The sequence below is a fragment of the Elephas maximus genome, chromosome 3, assembly GCF_024166365.1.
Source record: "Elephas maximus indicus isolate mEleMax1 chromosome 3, mEleMax1 primary haplotype, whole genome shotgun sequence".
Taxonomy (NCBI): Eukaryota; Metazoa; Chordata; class Mammalia; order Proboscidea; family Elephantidae; genus Elephas; species Elephas maximus.
This window is the reverse complement of record NC_064821.1, coordinates 36,037,286-36,053,572: the sequence shown is the minus strand read 5'-3', so window position 1 is coordinate 36,053,572 and position 16,287 is coordinate 36,037,286. Positions and strand designations below refer to the sequence as shown.

General features: G+C 43.0%; 1 protein-coding gene across 4 annotated transcripts in view; it reads left to right on the top strand.

Annotated features, from left to right (window-relative positions):
• The window catches only part of LOC126072308 (cytochrome P450 4F2-like), a 72,892-nt gene that overhangs the window by 39,855 nt on the left and 16,750 nt on the right, over positions 1–16,287 (top strand). The window contains exons 1-2 of one of the 4 annotated variants that reach the window (XM_049877275.1): positions 13,473–13,559; positions 13,983–14,181. The exons of 1 other annotated variant lie outside the window; for it this stretch is intronic. In XM_049877275.1, coding sequence (XP_049733232.1) covers positions 13,984–14,181 — 198 coding nt within the window. In that variant the 5' untranslated portion in view covers positions 13,473–13,559; position 13,983. Of the gene's footprint in view, positions 1–13,472; positions 13,560–13,982; positions 14,182–16,287 lie in introns of those variants that run through there. 2 more of the 4 variants (XM_049877276.1, XM_049877277.1) reach the window with 2 other exon arrangements.

The window sequence follows — 16,287 nt, the reverse complement described above, 5'->3', positions numbered from 1 at the left end:
ATAAAAGAAACTCCAAAGCATTGAAAAAAGAAATAGTTCCACAATTATTGTAGAAGACTTCAATACACCACTCTTGACAAAGGACAGAACATCTAGAAAGAAACTCAACAACAACACAAAAGACGTAAAGGCCACAATCAACCAACTTGACCTCATAGACATATATAGTACATTTCATCCAACAGCAGAAAACTATGCATTCTGCTCCAGAGCACATGGAACATTCCAAAAACAGACCACGTGTTACGTCACAAAGCAACTTTAAATAAAATCTAAAACATTGAAATAATACAAAGCATTCTCTCCGATCACAATGCCATAAAAGTAGAAATGAATAACAGGAAGAGCAAGGATAAAAAATCAAATAAATGGAAACTGAATAAAACCTTGCTTAAAAACAACTGAGTAATAGAAGGAGTAAAAAAATACCTAGAATCAAATGAGAATGAAAACACGTCATACCAAAACCTTTGCGACACAGTAAAGGCAGTGCTCGGAGGTCAATTTATAGCAATAAGCACACACCTTAAAAAAGAAGAAAGGGTCAAAATCAAAATGTTAGCTCAACAACTCAAACAAACAGAAAGGAGTCCACAGACACCAGGAGAAAGCAAATAATAAAAATTAGAGCAAAAATAAATGAAATAGAGAAAAGAAAAACATTAGAAAGAATCAGCAAGACAAAAGCTGGTTCCTTGAAAGATCAACAAAAGCAACAAACCATTGGCCAAACTGACAAAAGAAAGGAGAGGAAGCAAACAACTCAAATAAGACATGAGTCGGGGGACATTACAACAGACCAACTAAAATAAAAAAGGATCATAACAGAATACTATGAAAAATTGTAGTCTAACAAATTTGAGAACCTATCAACTTAAAAACACACTATAACTTAAACTAACACAAATCGAGATAGAAAATCGAACAGTCTCATAACAGAAGAATAGATGAAAGAAGTAACACCACCAAAAAAAGGCCCTGGCCTGGGCAGCTTCACTGGAGAATTCTACCAAACATTCAGGGAAGAGCTCACATCCGTACTACTCAAACTATTTTAGAGCATGGAAAAAGAAGGCATACTCTCAAATTCATTCTATGAAGTGAGCATCACCCTGATACCAAAACCAGAAAAAGACACCACAAAAAATAAAATTACAGGCCAATATTTCCCATGCATATAGATGCAAAAATTCTCAACAAAATTCTACTCAAGAGAATTCAGCACTACATCAATAATAATAATACACCATGACCAAGTAGGATTCATACCAGGTATGCAAGGATGGTTCAACATTAGAAAATCAATCAACGTATTCCATCATATAAATAGAACAAAGGAAAAGAGTCACATGATCATCTCATTCAACGTAGAAAAGACATCTGACAAAGTCCAACACCCATTCCTGATAAAAACTCTCAATAAAATAGGTACAGAAGGGAAACTCCTCAACATAATAAAGGGCATCTATACAAAACATTTTTATACACAACCAACAGCCAACATTATTCTTAATGGAGAGGCTGAAAACATTCCCCTTGAGAACAGGAACAATACAAGGATGCCCTTTCTCACCACTCCTATTTAACATTGTGCTGGAAGTCCTAGCTAGAGCAATAAGGCAAGAAAAAGAAATAAAAGGCATCCAAATTGGAAAGGAAGAAGTAAAATTATCTCTATTCACAGTTGATATGATCTTATACATAAAGAATCTCAAAGATTTCACAAGAAACCTACTGGAGCTAATGGAAAGATTCACCAGAGTAGAAGGATACAAGATAAACATACAAAAATCAGTTGGATTCCTATACACCAATAAACAGAACTACAAAAAGGAAATCAAGAAAGCAATACCATTTACAATAGCCACTAAAAAGATAAAATACTTAGGAATAAATCTAACCAGGGATGTGAAAGACCTGTGCAAAGAAAACTGCAAAACACTACTGCAAGAAACCAAAAGAGATATAAATGGAAAGATATACCACGCTCATGGATAGGCAGACTCAATACTGTGAAAATGTCAATTTTACTCTAAGCGACTATACATATAATGCAGTTCCAATCCAAATAGCAAAGGCATTCTTTAACAAGATGGAAAAACTAATCACCAACTTTATATGGAAAGAGGCCCTGGATAACCAAAACACAATTGAAGAAAAAGAACAAAATGAGAGTCCTCATACTATCTGATCTCAGAACCGACTATACAGCTATGGTAGTCAAAACAGCCTGGTACTGGTACAATGACAGACACATAGACCAATGAAATAGAATCAAGAACCCAGATGTAAATCCATCTACCTATGGTCAGCTATCTTTGACAAAGAACCAAAGTCCATTAAATGGAGAAAAGACAATATTTTTAACAAATAGTGCTGGCAAAACTGGATGTCCACCTGTAAAAAAATGAAACAAGACCCATACCTCACACCGTACACTAACTCAAACTAGATCAAAGACCTAAACATAAAACCTTAAATGATAAAGATTATGGAAGAAAAAATAGGGAAAACTCTAGAAGCCATAATACATGGCATAAATAGAATACAAGCCATAACTAAAAATGCATAAACACCAGAAGATAAACTAGATTAATTGGAAGCTCCTAAAAATGAAACATTTATGCTCATCAAAAGACTTCACCAAAAGACTAAAAAGAGAACCTACAGATTAGGAAAAAAAATTTGGCTACAACATATCTGACAAGGGTCTAATCTCTAAAATCTATAGAACACTTCAATACCTAAATAACAAAAAGGCCATCCAGTGAGCAAAGGATATGAACAGAAACTTCAACAACGAATACATTCAGGCAGCTAACAGACATGAGGAAATGCTCGAGATCATTAGTCATTAGAGAAATGCACAGGAAAACTACAATATCATCTCACCCGAACATTACTGGCAATAATAAAAAAAAATGGAAAATAACAAATGTTGAAGATGTTGTGGGGAGACTGGAACTCTTATGCACTGCTGTTGGGAATGTAAAGTGGTACAATGGCTATGGAAAACAATATGGTGCCTCCTTAAAAAGTTAGAAATAGAAATACCATGTTGTTGTTGTTGTTAGGTGTCGAGTCGGTTTCGACACATAGCAACCCTATGTACAACAGAATGAAACACTTCCCAGTTCTACACCATTCTCACAATCGTTGTTATGCTTTAGCCCATTGTTGCAGCCAGTGTGCCAATCCATCTCCTTGAGGGTCTTCCTCTTTTTCGCTGACCCTCTAATTTACCAAGCACGATATTCTTCTCCGGGGACTAATCCCTCCTGATAACATGTCCAAAGTATATGACACCAGAAATACCATACGATCCAGCAATCCCACTCCTAGGAACACGTCCTAGAGAAATAAGAGCCGCCACACGAATACGTGCACACCCATGTTCACTGCAGCATTATTCACAATAGCAAAAAAAGGAAACATCAGATGAATGGACAAACAAATTACAGTACAGACAAACAATGGAATACTACACAAAAATAAAGAACAATGATGAATCCATGAAACGTCTCACAACAGGAATGAATCCGGAGGGCGTTATGCTGAGTAAAATAAGCCAATCACAAAAGGACAAATATTGTATGAGACCATTATTATAAAAACTCAAGAAAAGGTTTACACACAGAAAAAAAAAATCTTTGATGGCTATGAGGGAAGTGAGGAATGAGGAGGGGAAATCACTAACTAGATAGTTGACAAGTGTTAACTTTGGTGAAGGGAAAGACAACACACAACATGGGGGAAGTCAGCACAACTTAATCAAGGCAAAGTCATAGAAGCTTCCTAGACACATCCCGACACCTCCAGGGATGGAGTTACTGGGGCTGAAGGCTGGAGACCATCTTCTTGGGGGATATCTAGGCCAACTGGCATAACATAGTTCTAAAGGAAACGTTCTACATCTTAGTTTGGTGAACAGCATCTGGAGTCTTGAAGCTCACTACTGGCCACTTAAAATACATCTATTGATCCCATTCTGTCTGGAGCAAAAAAGAATGAAGTAAACCAACGACACAAGGAAAATATTAGCTCAGAGGACTAAAGGACTGCATAAACCACAGCCTCCAGGAGCCTGAGCCCAGAAGAACTGAATGGTGCGTGGTTACCACCGCCAGCGGCTCTGACAGGGATCACAATAGAGGGTCTCAGACAGAGTGGGAGAAAAATGTAGAAGAAAATTCAAATTCACAAAAAAAGACCATACTTACTGGCCTGACAAAGACAAATAACCCACATGCGTGTGCACACGCTCACACTAACACACACTCCCCTGTACAGACACTCATACTAATGCACACTCATACTTGCACACACTAACACACTCAAACACACATTCATATTCACCCACATGCACGCACACACATACTCATGTACTTACACACACGTGCATACTCATGCTAACGCACACACACTTGTGCACACTAACACACTCAAACACACACTCATGGTCACACACACATGCACATGCAAGCATGCATGCACATACACTAATGCACACATATATTCACATACTTGTCCATACTAACATACCAAAGCACACATAAGCACACACTTAAACGCACACACATGCATACACACACACACTGCACAGAGACCTTAGGCCTTAGAGCCTGCTGACCCAGGACTCTCCAGAAGAGGGCACCAACACACTCTGGTCTAGAAGAGGTCTAACCATGGCACCGGCAGGCCCAGGTGTCTTCTGAGCATCACACACACAGGGGTACAGGGCTGGGGCACCCACAGGCCCCCTGCCCCCCTCCTTTTTCCTCCCTCTTATCCACCATCACAGCCCTTAGAGGAACCTCAAAGGCTGATCCCTCGATAGAGCACTTTACTGCCTAGTGGGGTGAAGGAGCGGAGCATCAGCTGGTAAGAAAGTGGGGTCAGGGAAGGACTTTGAGGATTGAAGAAATGACAGTGTCGTCTGTCTTCCAGTGGGGATGACCCCACGGAGTGTGAACACTGGCTTCCTAAGAGAGAGGGGAGGGAGTCACTAGACTGTGTTCTTGAGCACGTGGGAGGCTGGCCCAGCCTGGCTTCACAGAAGCAGAAGGAAGGTCCATGGCGGTGTCAGCTGTGAAGGAAACACTGCTGGGAGAAGATGAGGTGCTGAGGCTTTTGAAAGTTCTCTTTTGGTGGCTTTGAGTCCCCTAGGTGTACCAGTTACCTACTGCTGAGTAACAAATTATACCCAAACTCAGTGGTTTATATGACCCAACAATCCCAGTCTTAGCTGTTTGCCCAGGAGAAGCGAAGGCAGGAATGGAAACGGAAACCTGTACACAAATGTTCATTGCAGCACTTGTCACAACAGAAAAATGTGGAAACAACCGAAACGTCCAACAACAGATGAATGAATAAACAAAATGTGGTCCATTTATGGAATATTACTCAGCCATAAAGAGAAATGAAGTCCTGATGCATGCCACAACATGGATGAATCTTGAAAACTTCATGCCGAGTGAAGTAAGTCAGTCATAAAAGAACAAATACTGTATGATCTCACTTATAGGAAAAGAGCAAATATATAGGAACCAAAGATCATTAATGGTTACCAGGGATGAAAGGGAGGGGTGAGCAGAAAGTTTTTGTTTAGGGGACAGTGAGCTTACGTTAATGGTGGTGGAATGATTTGGAAAAGGATATTGAGAGTGGTTACACAACTTGAAGAATGTAACAATGTCATTGAATTGTAGGTGTAGAAATCATTGGGATCCTATATGTTTTGTTACGTATATTTTCACCACACACACACACACACACACACATACACACACAAACTCAGTGGCTTAAAGGAATAGCCAAGTATTATCTCATGGTCTCTGAAGTCAGGTGTCTGGGCACAGCTTAGCTGGATCTCCTGGCTTTCAAGGCTGCAAGTAGGGTGTTAAAGAGGCCAAAGGCTGGCACGGGGGCGGATCCACTTCTAAACTTACTCATGTGGTTGTTAGCACGGTTTAGTACCTCCCAAGATGTTGGGTTCAGTTCCTTACTGGCTGTTGCCTGGAGACCGCCCTCACTTTCTTGCCACGTGGGCCCTCCATGGAGCAGCTCACAACACGACAACCAGCTTCACTAAGACAGAGCAAGCAAGCCAGAAAGTGGATGAGAGGGAGCCCTCAAGACAGGAGCCACAGTCTCTTTGTAACCCAATTACAGAAGTGACATTCCATGATTTTTTCCATATTTTATTGATAGAAATGAGTCACTAGGTCCAGCTCACACTCAAAGGGAGGGGATTTCACAAGATCGTGAGCACCAGAAGGCAGGGATCCTGGGGACAATATTAGAGTCTGCCACCTCACCAGGGAAGTTGGAAGCAAGGTCATTGCTGAAGGTGAGAAGGGGGAAGAGGTGTCTGAGGTTTGAGGAAGAAAAGAGGGGGCAAAATAGTTGCCTAGGAGAGTGGGAGAATGAGCATTCCCTGTTAATAGGACCGAAGAAACTACTATTTTTGGTACCATCGGGCCATGTATGATATGTTATTGTTGTTAGCTGCTGTCAAGTAGGCCCCCAACTCACAGGAACCCCATGCACAACAAAATGAAATGCCATCCGGTCCTGCGCCATCCCCATGATCAGTTGTGGATCCAATCATTGTGACTCACAGGGTTTTCATTGACTGATTTTCAGAAGTAAATCACCAGGCCTTTCTTCCAAATCTGTTTTAGTCTGGAAGTTCTGCCGAAACCTGTTCAGCATCATAGCAACACGTAAGTCCCCACTGATAGACAGGTGGTGGTTGCACGTGAGTGCATTGGCTGGGAGTTGAACTCGAGCCCCCGAATGGTAGGTGAGAATGTTTCATCCACTTGGCTGCTAACAGAATGGTTGGCAGTTCAAGCCCACCCAGAGGCACCTCGGAAGAAAGGCCTGGCAATCTACACACAAAAAAATCAGCCACTGAAAACCCTATGGAGAGGAGTTCTGCTCTGACACACGTGGGGCTGCCATGAGTCAAAGTCAACTTGATGGCAACTGGATTTTATCATTGCACACACACTAAGACTTTTCCTTCTTTTTTCCCCCCAGGATATTAAATCGTTTATTGATTACACATGATAACGGATGATATATAAATTTCAATCCCATCTGTAATTTTATCTGGTACCGTTATTCAACATAGATACATTGCATAGGACTTGCCAACAATCATTTTTATAACCAAATAAATTCTGCAACTTTGCTTGGGTGACCAAAAGCCTTTACTGCCTGCTCTTTTCTTTTATCTATGAGTTCAGTGAAAGCCCTCAAAAAATAGAGATCAGAGGACTTCTGACATGGCACCACAGACAAACGCACCACTATGTCCTTCCACAGCAAAGACCCGAAAAACTAAAACAGAGACAAACATCCCTCCTGGAACCCAAAGTATCAAATGAGGAGATAAGAACTCAGCCAAGCACGGAATGGAATAAGAAACCTACAGAGAACAGAGCAAAGAGAGATACCTGCAGATGTTCCCTATCAGCTAACACAGCACGGATCCGAAGTCTTGGACTCCGTTGAGATCAGCTGACAGGGAGGGCAGGAAAGCAGCTTCACCGAGCTCCCAGCAGGAGACAGAGCACCCCGTAACCAGTGAGACACGCTTTCCCACCGCACCCCGCATCCTCTCCCCGCTGCTCTACCTCCGTGCTTCCTGGCCGACAGCAGTGGCTCTGCCAGCAGCCTCCATGCTGCTTGGATTTGCCTCACCCACATCAGAGATCGGAGCACCGGGAATAGGGGAAAGCAGCTTCATGAAGCTCAGAGCAGGAGACACAGCGATGTGTGCTTTCCTAACCCCACCCTTCTTCCCCCTACAACTTCCTCTGCTTCCCACCTGCGGCAGTGTCTTGGCCAGGAGGCAAGAGCTTCCCCTGGGCCTCTTGGATTTGCCCCGCCCACACTGGCCAGCTACCTGAGGGCATCTGTTTGTTGCTGGACTTGCTTTTTTCCGTTTCTTCTGGTTTCTTCCGTGGGTCCCACCACCTCGCCCCGCCCCCGCCCCCTTTCTCTCAAACACCTGGCTCCATGGGCCATCTTTGCTTCTTCTTCAAAGGCTGTGAGATACCGTTCAAGTGGGGAACCACTCACCCAGCCCGAGACACCAGGCTGGTGGGATGCCCAGGGCCTTTTTTTTTTTTTTTGGCTTTGTTTTGTTTTTTTTTGTTCTGTTTTGTTTGTTTGTTTTCTTTTTGAGGCTTGGGAGCCCCTTCTAGCACAGCTTAGGAGCCACTTCCACAGTCGGTTGGATCCCTGGGGACGGTTCATTTTTCTTTTTCTCTTTTCTTCCTTTTCTGTCTTGTATTGAAGCCCTTTATTAGGTTGAGAAATTTCCCTTCTATACCTATTTTATTGAGAGTTTTTATCAGGAATGGGTGTTGGGCTGTGCTGAATGCCTTTTCTGCATGGATTGAAATGATCATGTGATTCTTTTATTTTATTTACGTGGTGGATTATGTAGATTGATTTTCTAATGTTGAACCATCCTTGCATACCTGGTATGAATCCTGCTTGATCGTGGTATAGTATTTTTTTTGATATGATGCTGAATTCTATTTGCTAGAATTTTGCTGAGAATGTTTGCCTTTGTATTCATGAGTGTTACTAGTCTATAATTTTCTGTTTTTGTGGTGTCTTTGCCTGGCTTTGGTATCAGGGTTATGCTGGCTTCATAGAATGAATTTGGAAATCTCTCTTCCATTTCTATGTTCTGAAGTAGTTTGAGTAGTACTGGTGTAACTCCTCTCTGAATGTTTGATAAAATTCTCCAGTGAAGCCATCTGGGCCAGGGCTCTTTTTTTAGTTGGGAGTTTTTTAAAATTACCTTTTCAATCTCTTGTCTTGTTATGCATCTGTTCACATTTACAACTTCAGTTTGTGTTAGTGTGGGTAGGTAGTGTTTTTCTAAAAATGTGTCCATTTTCTCTAGGTTTTCAAATTTGTTGGAGTATAGTTTTTCATGGTACTCTGTTATAATCCTTTTTATTTCAGTAGGATCTGTTGTAATGTCCCCATGTCATTTATTATTTGGGTTATTTGTATCCTCTCCTGTATTTGTGTTTTCAGTTTGGCCAGTGGGTTTGTCTATTTTGTTGGTCCTTTCAAAGAAGCACCTTTTGGTTTTGTTGATCTTTCTATTGTTTTTTCTATTCTTTATTTCATTTATTTCTGCTCTAATCTTTATTGTTTCCTTTCTCCTGATGGCTGTCGAGAAACCCTGGTTGTGTAGTGACTAAGAGCTATGGCTGCTAACCAAAAGAAAGGCTGTTCGAATCCACCAGGTTCTCCTTGGAAACTGTGTGGAGCTGTCCTACTCTGTCCTACAGGGTCCCTATGAGTCAGAATGGACTCCACAACAACGGGTTTAGTTTTTGGTTTGTTGGCTGTGGGCTTCTTTTGCTGTGCTCTTTCAGTTTGTTCAAGTTGTATAGCTAATGTGTTGATTTTGTCCCTTTTCTGTTTTTTGATGTGTACATCTATTGCTATAAATTGACCTCTGAGCACTGCCTTTGCTGTGTCTCAAAAGTTTTGATGCAATATGTTTTCATTTTTGTTTGATTGTAGGAATTTTTTGATTTGATCTTTGATTTCTTCTATTACCTAGTGGTTTTTAAGCAAGGTGTTATTCACTTTTCCATCTATTTGATCTTTTTCCCTCATTCTTCCTGTTATGAATTTCTACTTTTATGACATTGTGATCAGAGAAGATGCTTTGTATTATCTCAGTGTTTTGGATTTTGTTGAGGATCACTTTGTGGTATAAATGTGGCCTATTCTGGGGAAGTTCCAGGTACATTGGGAAAGAATGGATACTTTCTGCTGTTGGGTGAAGTGTTCTATATATGCCTACAAGGCCAAATTGGTCGATTGTGGCCTTTAGATATTTTGTATCTTTGTTGAGTTTCTTTCTAGATTTTCTGTTTTTTACTGAGAGTGGTGTGTTGAAGTCTCCTACTACTATTGTGGAACCGTGAGTTTCCCTTTTCAGGGCTGTTAGAGTTTGATTGATGTATTTTAGAGCCCTGTCATTGGGTGCATAGGTATTTTTTATGGTTATATCCTCATGGTCTATTGTCCCTTTAATCATTATATAATGTCCTTCCATGTCTTTTATGGTTGATATTGTCTTAAAGTCTATTTTATCTGAGATTAATATTGTCACTCCTACTCTTTTTTTTACTTCTGTTTGCTTGATTTCTTTTTTTCCCCATCCTTTGATTTTTAGTATATTTATGTATTTGTTTCTAAGGTATGCCTCTTTTAGACAGCATATTGATGAGTCCTGTTTTTTTTTTTTAATCCATTCTGTCACTCTCTCTTTATGGGTGCGTTTAACCCATTTATGTTCAGTGTGATTATCAATAGGTGTGACTTTATTGCTGTTATTTTGTAGTGTTTTTCTTTTTTGGGGGGTGGTGACATTTTCTTTCTTCCTCTTACTCTTCTGTGCTGTATTCCTTTTTTTCTGGATTTTTTTTTCATTTCTTTCATTTTTAGAGATTTTGTATTTACTGAGACTCTATGTTTTTGTTCTTTAATTTGATGAGTAGATTTGTTAACTTTCTTTGTGGCTACCTTGAAATTTACCCTTGGCTTCCTGTGTTTGAAACAGTCTTTTGTTATTTGATATCACCTTCACTCCCTCTCCTTTGAAAGTTCTGTACCTACACCATTTATATTCCCTCTTTTATTGTTCTGATGTTGTAGTCATTTACCAAGTGACATCTCTGGTTCCCTGTTGTAAAAATTTTAGTTTTGTTTTATCCTTGAGAGTTCATTGGCTAGGTTGGTATCTGGCTGATGCTGTCCTGTGTCCAAGATCTGGGTTGTTGTCTGATGTTGTTAGTTCTCTAACCGAAGGACTCCCTTTAATAATTCTTGTAAGTTTGATTTCATTTTTACATATTCCCTTAATTTCTATTGATCTGGATATGTCCCAGTTTTGCCATCATATTTGGGTGAGAATTTTGCTCTCTATATTATTTTTGATTGGCAATTTTTTTCTTTCAAGGTTTTCTGTATGTCACCCCAATGCCTTCTTGCTTGCATGGTTTTTGCTAAGTAATCAGAGCTTAGTCTAATTGTTTCTCCTTTGTATGTAACTTTTCATTTTTCCCAAGCTGCTCTCAGGATTCTTGCTTTGTCTTTGATTTTGGCTAGTGTGATTATGATATATTTTGGTGACTTTCTTTTGAGGTCTCTCTGTTACATGGTATGTTGATCTTCTTGGATGAGCAGCTTTTCATCTTTCAGGATATTATTGAAGTTTTCTGTAAGCAAATCTTCAACAATCTTCTCTGTGTTTTCCTTTTTCTCACCCTGTTCTGGAAATTCAATCATGCACAAATTTCTGCTCTTATTGTGTCCCACGTAGTTCTCAGGTTTCATTTTTCTTCCTTCTTTTCTCTGATTTTTTCTCCAGCAAAATGATATCTAAGGATTTTCTTCAATTTTGCTGATCCTGTCTTCCATTGTTTCATATTTGCTCCTAAAACCTTCTATTGTATTGTTCATTTCTGAAATCTTGTTGTTTATTTTTTGGATTTCTAATTGCTGTTTTTGTACAATTTCTAATTGTTTGTTTATTTTGACATTTTGTTCCTGTATTATTTTCCTCAATTCTTCTATTTCTTTGTTGTGATTTCCCTGATTTTGTTTGTATTTTCCATGATTTTGTCTATTTTTTCCTTCGTTTTGTCTGTGTTTTCCTTCATCTCTTTCCTAATCTCTTTGATAACCCTGAGTATTAGCCTTCTGAGTTCCCTATCAGGTAGTTCTAGTACCTTTTCTTCTACTGGAAGGTCATTTGGTGTTTTATTTTGTTCACTTACTGGAGCCATCCTATCCTATTTTTTTAAAATATGTTTTAATATTGCCTGTTGTTTATCGATTGTAGGTTTGTTTTGTCCTGTTTTTTTTTTTTTGTTTTGTTTATTTGGTTATGTCTGGGTGAGTGGGCTGGGTGCGTTTTGTTGCTTGCTTGTCCGCGGGCACGATAGTTCTCATCATCTTGTCTAGGACTTCCCTATGTTGCAGCAGGGCAGGTCCAGCAGGGGGTGGGGGGTGGGAACAGGTCATTTGCAGTAAAACTGTGGCTGGGAAGGTGGGGTATATGGGTTCTGTGGGTCCATGCTGGTACCCCCATGGGGTATGGCACAGATAACCAGGAGGGTAGGGATAGGATGTTATGTGCAGACCAGGTTCTCTGTCTGCTGTTGGGAGCTCTGTGAAGTTGCCTTCCTGCACTCCCTGTCCAGACTCTTTGGTGGTTGCAGTGCAAGATGGTGACTCTATACTGTGTTAGCTGGAAGCAGACCTCCAGTCCCTAGCTCTCTTCATTCTCTATTCTCTGTTAGTTTCTTCTTCCATTCAGTGCTATATCATGTTCTTTATCCCTTCCTTTGATGCTTAGAGTTCCAGGATTGATGTTTGTATCTGTTTTAAGGACTTTCTTTAATAATTCTTATAAGTTTGGTTTGGGTTTTACAAATTCCTTTTATTTCTGATTATCTTCAGACGTCCTTCAGTATGGATTACACCGCAACATAAAGAAGGCAAAAATCCTCACAACTGGACCAATAAGCAACATCATGATAAACGGAGAAAAGATTGAAGTTGTCAAGGATTTCATTTTGCTTAGATCCACCATCAACGCCCATGGAAGCAGAAGTCAAGAAATCAAAAGACTCATTGCATTGGACAAATCTGCTGCAAAAGACCTCTTTAAAGTATTGAAAAGTAAAGATGTCACCTTGAAAACTAAGGTGCACCTGACACAAGCCATGGTGTTTTCAGTCACCTCAGAGGCATGTGAAAGCTGGATGACGAATAAGGAAAATCGAAGAAGAATTGATGCCTTTGAATTGTGGTGTTGGCGAAGAATATTGACTATACCATGGACTGCCAAAAGAATGAACAAATCTGTCTTGGAAGAAGTACATCCAGAATGCTCCTTAGAAGCAAGGATGGCAAGGCTATGTCTCACATACTTTGGACATGTTATCAGGAGGAACAAAATTTAATCTGTAATGCTGCCCATGCCACCATCTTCCAGGTGGTCTCTCTCTAGTTCTTGACCATGTATGTGATCACTGCCTGTGTCCCCACTAGATGTGAGCCCCTTAAGGGCAGAGACTGTGCCTGCTGTGCTCACTACTGCCCCCTCCCGCCCCCACCCCAGTATCAAGAACAGTGCTGAGATCACAGAAGGTACTCATTGACCACAGGGCATGTGCAGAGCTCTGGGAGGTAACAGATTTTCTCCTCAGCTTATAAATGAAGACATGAGTATCAGAGAAAATAAAGCCAGAAATGCCGAGTCATGGGTTTTGTTTTCGCACCTGTGACTCAGAGCTTGTGCTTCAGGTTCACTGGACCAGTGCTGTTCTGGGCTGGCTGCCAGGCAAAGAGGAATCAGCCAGGGCTCTGGGGATTGGATGGCTGGAATGAGTCATTTCCTACCTGCCCCCAGGGTCTAAGGACAGGCCAAAGGCAAAGAAGTCCCAGAAAGAGGCAGAGGAGGTTGTGCAGGACAAGCTGCTGGGGACAGAATGTGCCAAGTTGGTGATAGCGGGGGCGTGCGGGGGGGGGCACTGCTCATGGCTGGGTGGCTCCAGGGAGCGAGCTGACCTGGAACCACCTGATTAATGGATAAATAGAGCCCCTGACACCTTGGTCTTGCTTTGGCTCGGGTTGGATCTTTCTGGACTTCAGCTGCACCCCTTGTCTCTCTCCCTCCACTCACCTTCCCCTGGACTTCTGTGGACTCCCTCTCTCCCTCCCTCCCTCTCTGCTTCCACTTCTCACTCCACCTCTTCCCCTGGCCTTCCTGGGCCTTCTTCCCCTCTTTGATCCCATGTTTATGCATCTTAGCCCCCTACTTTGTCTCTGGAGCCCACACCCTTGGGCCCTTCCTCTATTCTGTGTCCGTCCCTTGTCTGCCTCTGAGCTCCCCATCAGCACCCCTTCTCCTTGGCCTGCAGGATGTCTCTGCTGAACCTGTCATGGCTGGGACTGTGGCCCGGGGCAACCTCCCCGTGGCTGCTCCTGCTGCTGGCTGTGGCCTCCTGGCTCCTGGCCCGCTTCCTGGCCTGGATCTACACCTTCTATGACATCTGCCGCCGCCTCCGAAATTTCCCGCAGCCCCCAGTGAGGAACTGGTTCTTGGGGCACCTGGGCCTGGTGAGTGGGGCAGTAGGAAAGATCTGGGGTGTCAGGACCAGGGCAGTGAGGACAAGGGGGCTGGGGGCCAGAGGTGGGTAGAGTCTAGGACAGCAGAGCAGTGCAGGACAGTGAGGGAGCCCTGCTATCTTCCCTCACGCCCCAATTCCACTCTTCTCCTCTCTGTCCGCCGCAATGCCTGAACCCTTTCTCTCCTTCCCTCTCCCCCTTCCCTAGACTGTTTTGGGCCATTTTCCTGCCTGTATTTCACCCATTAGTGCACCTCTGGCTACTCTGGGGGACTCCCCGGGCAGGATGGACAGAGCTGGACCTCCTGACTTTCCCATAGTCTCACCCTGAACAGGGGGCCTCATCAGGGACACAGTCAAGGGTCCCCTCATCCGCTGCGGGGTCCACCTCTGCTGGCCCCAGGCCAGTGCCCACTCCTATGAGGGCTGCAGCTCCCCTACCCTCTCCCCAGACCCACAGGGGTACAGCTGGGCCGGAGGAGAAGTGCGGGCAGTCTCCCTCACCTCTCGCCTTCCTCAGGCCACTTCCTTTTCTTATCTTGCCCTCCACCCTCAAGATGTACTAATGAGCCCCACTACAGAATCCATCCTCATGGCCATTTGGAAAACATTTACCTTTGGTAAGAAATATTCATGTTCTCTTAGGCTTTCTCCACAATACAGCCAAAGAAAGATGACCATATAAATCCTACCCACCCACCGCCAAAGCATCCTATTTTCATCCAACCCTCTGGTCAGCCCACTCTGCCATCTCCACGTGGACTAAGCATTGTCTGCTTTTGTTGCCTCAGTTTCCCCAATTGCTTGTCCACAGTACTAGTTGAAACCCTACCCCATCATGCCATGATGACCCATGAGATGACTTACGGATGACCAGGACCTCCCTCATCTCATCCCCCAGGCAGCTGGCTGCCCCATCCTTCCTGGAGCCTTGTCTTCTCTGGCTTCCAGATACATCCTCTTGGTCTCCTGTCCCTCCCTTGGGCCTTTCTGTCTCCAGCCTTGGCTCCTTCTCACCTGACTTTTCAAAGTGGGGACTCCCAGTTGCTCTGGTCCTGAAGGGGGTTCCTTTGGTTCCTCTGTGAGGTGACCACCCACCTTGCTTGCTAATCACCCCCATATAGCAGGGCCTGGTAGACCTGACTGAGCTGGTGGCCACCTACCCCCAGGCCTTTAGACTGTGACTAGGCCCCATCTTCCCCTTCATCTTCCTCTGCCACCCTGACACCACCTGGTCAGTCACCAACACTGCAGGTATCACCTGGAGCATGTGGTGGTGGGTGCTGTGGCTGTGGATAAAGACACCAAGCTACTCTCTTAGGTGCCTTTGGTCGCCCTTGTCTTTCTCTCACCTATTTTCCAATCCCCATTGTGGTGTTTTGGACCTGAGTTCTCACCTAGGGAGGACTCACCCCCCTAGCTCTGCCCTGGGGGAACCCTCAATCTTGAGGACACAGAACTAGATGGAGACACCCCACACTTGTGTGTTCGAGGGTGGGTCAGAGGGAGAGATGAGGCTGAGCAGCCCAGCGAGGAAGTGAGGGCAAGCAGGAGGGTTTCCTGGAGGAGGGGCTGCTGGAAAGAGGAATGGGCTTTTTTAAGCCAAGAAGAGAGAGCGTATTCTGTGTGGATGAACAGCCCCAACAGAGGCTAAAGGAGAGCAAGTGAACACCTGGCCAAGTAACAAGGATCACCCAGATCTAAAGACAAGGAAGTAATTGACCCGCCCTAGAGCTTGATTGGAGCCCTGATGGTGTAGTGGTTAAGAACTTGGCTGCTAACCAAAAGGTCAGCATTTCGAATCTACCAGTTGCTCCTTAGAAACCCTTTGGGGCAGTTTGACTCTGTCCTTTAGGGCCACTATGAGTTGGAACTGACTTGACGGCAAAGGTTTGGTTTTGGTTTTAAACCCTGATTTGGACTTCTAGTCTCCAGAACTATGAGACAAAAAATTCTTGTTCTTTAAAGCCACTTATGTGTGGTATTTCTCTTACAACAGCCCTAGTAGGCCAAGAGAAAACACAAAACAAAACAAACAAAAAAGGGAAAACAGGCACAGACACATACAAGGGGTTACACCATGGGAGGATCTGCCAAC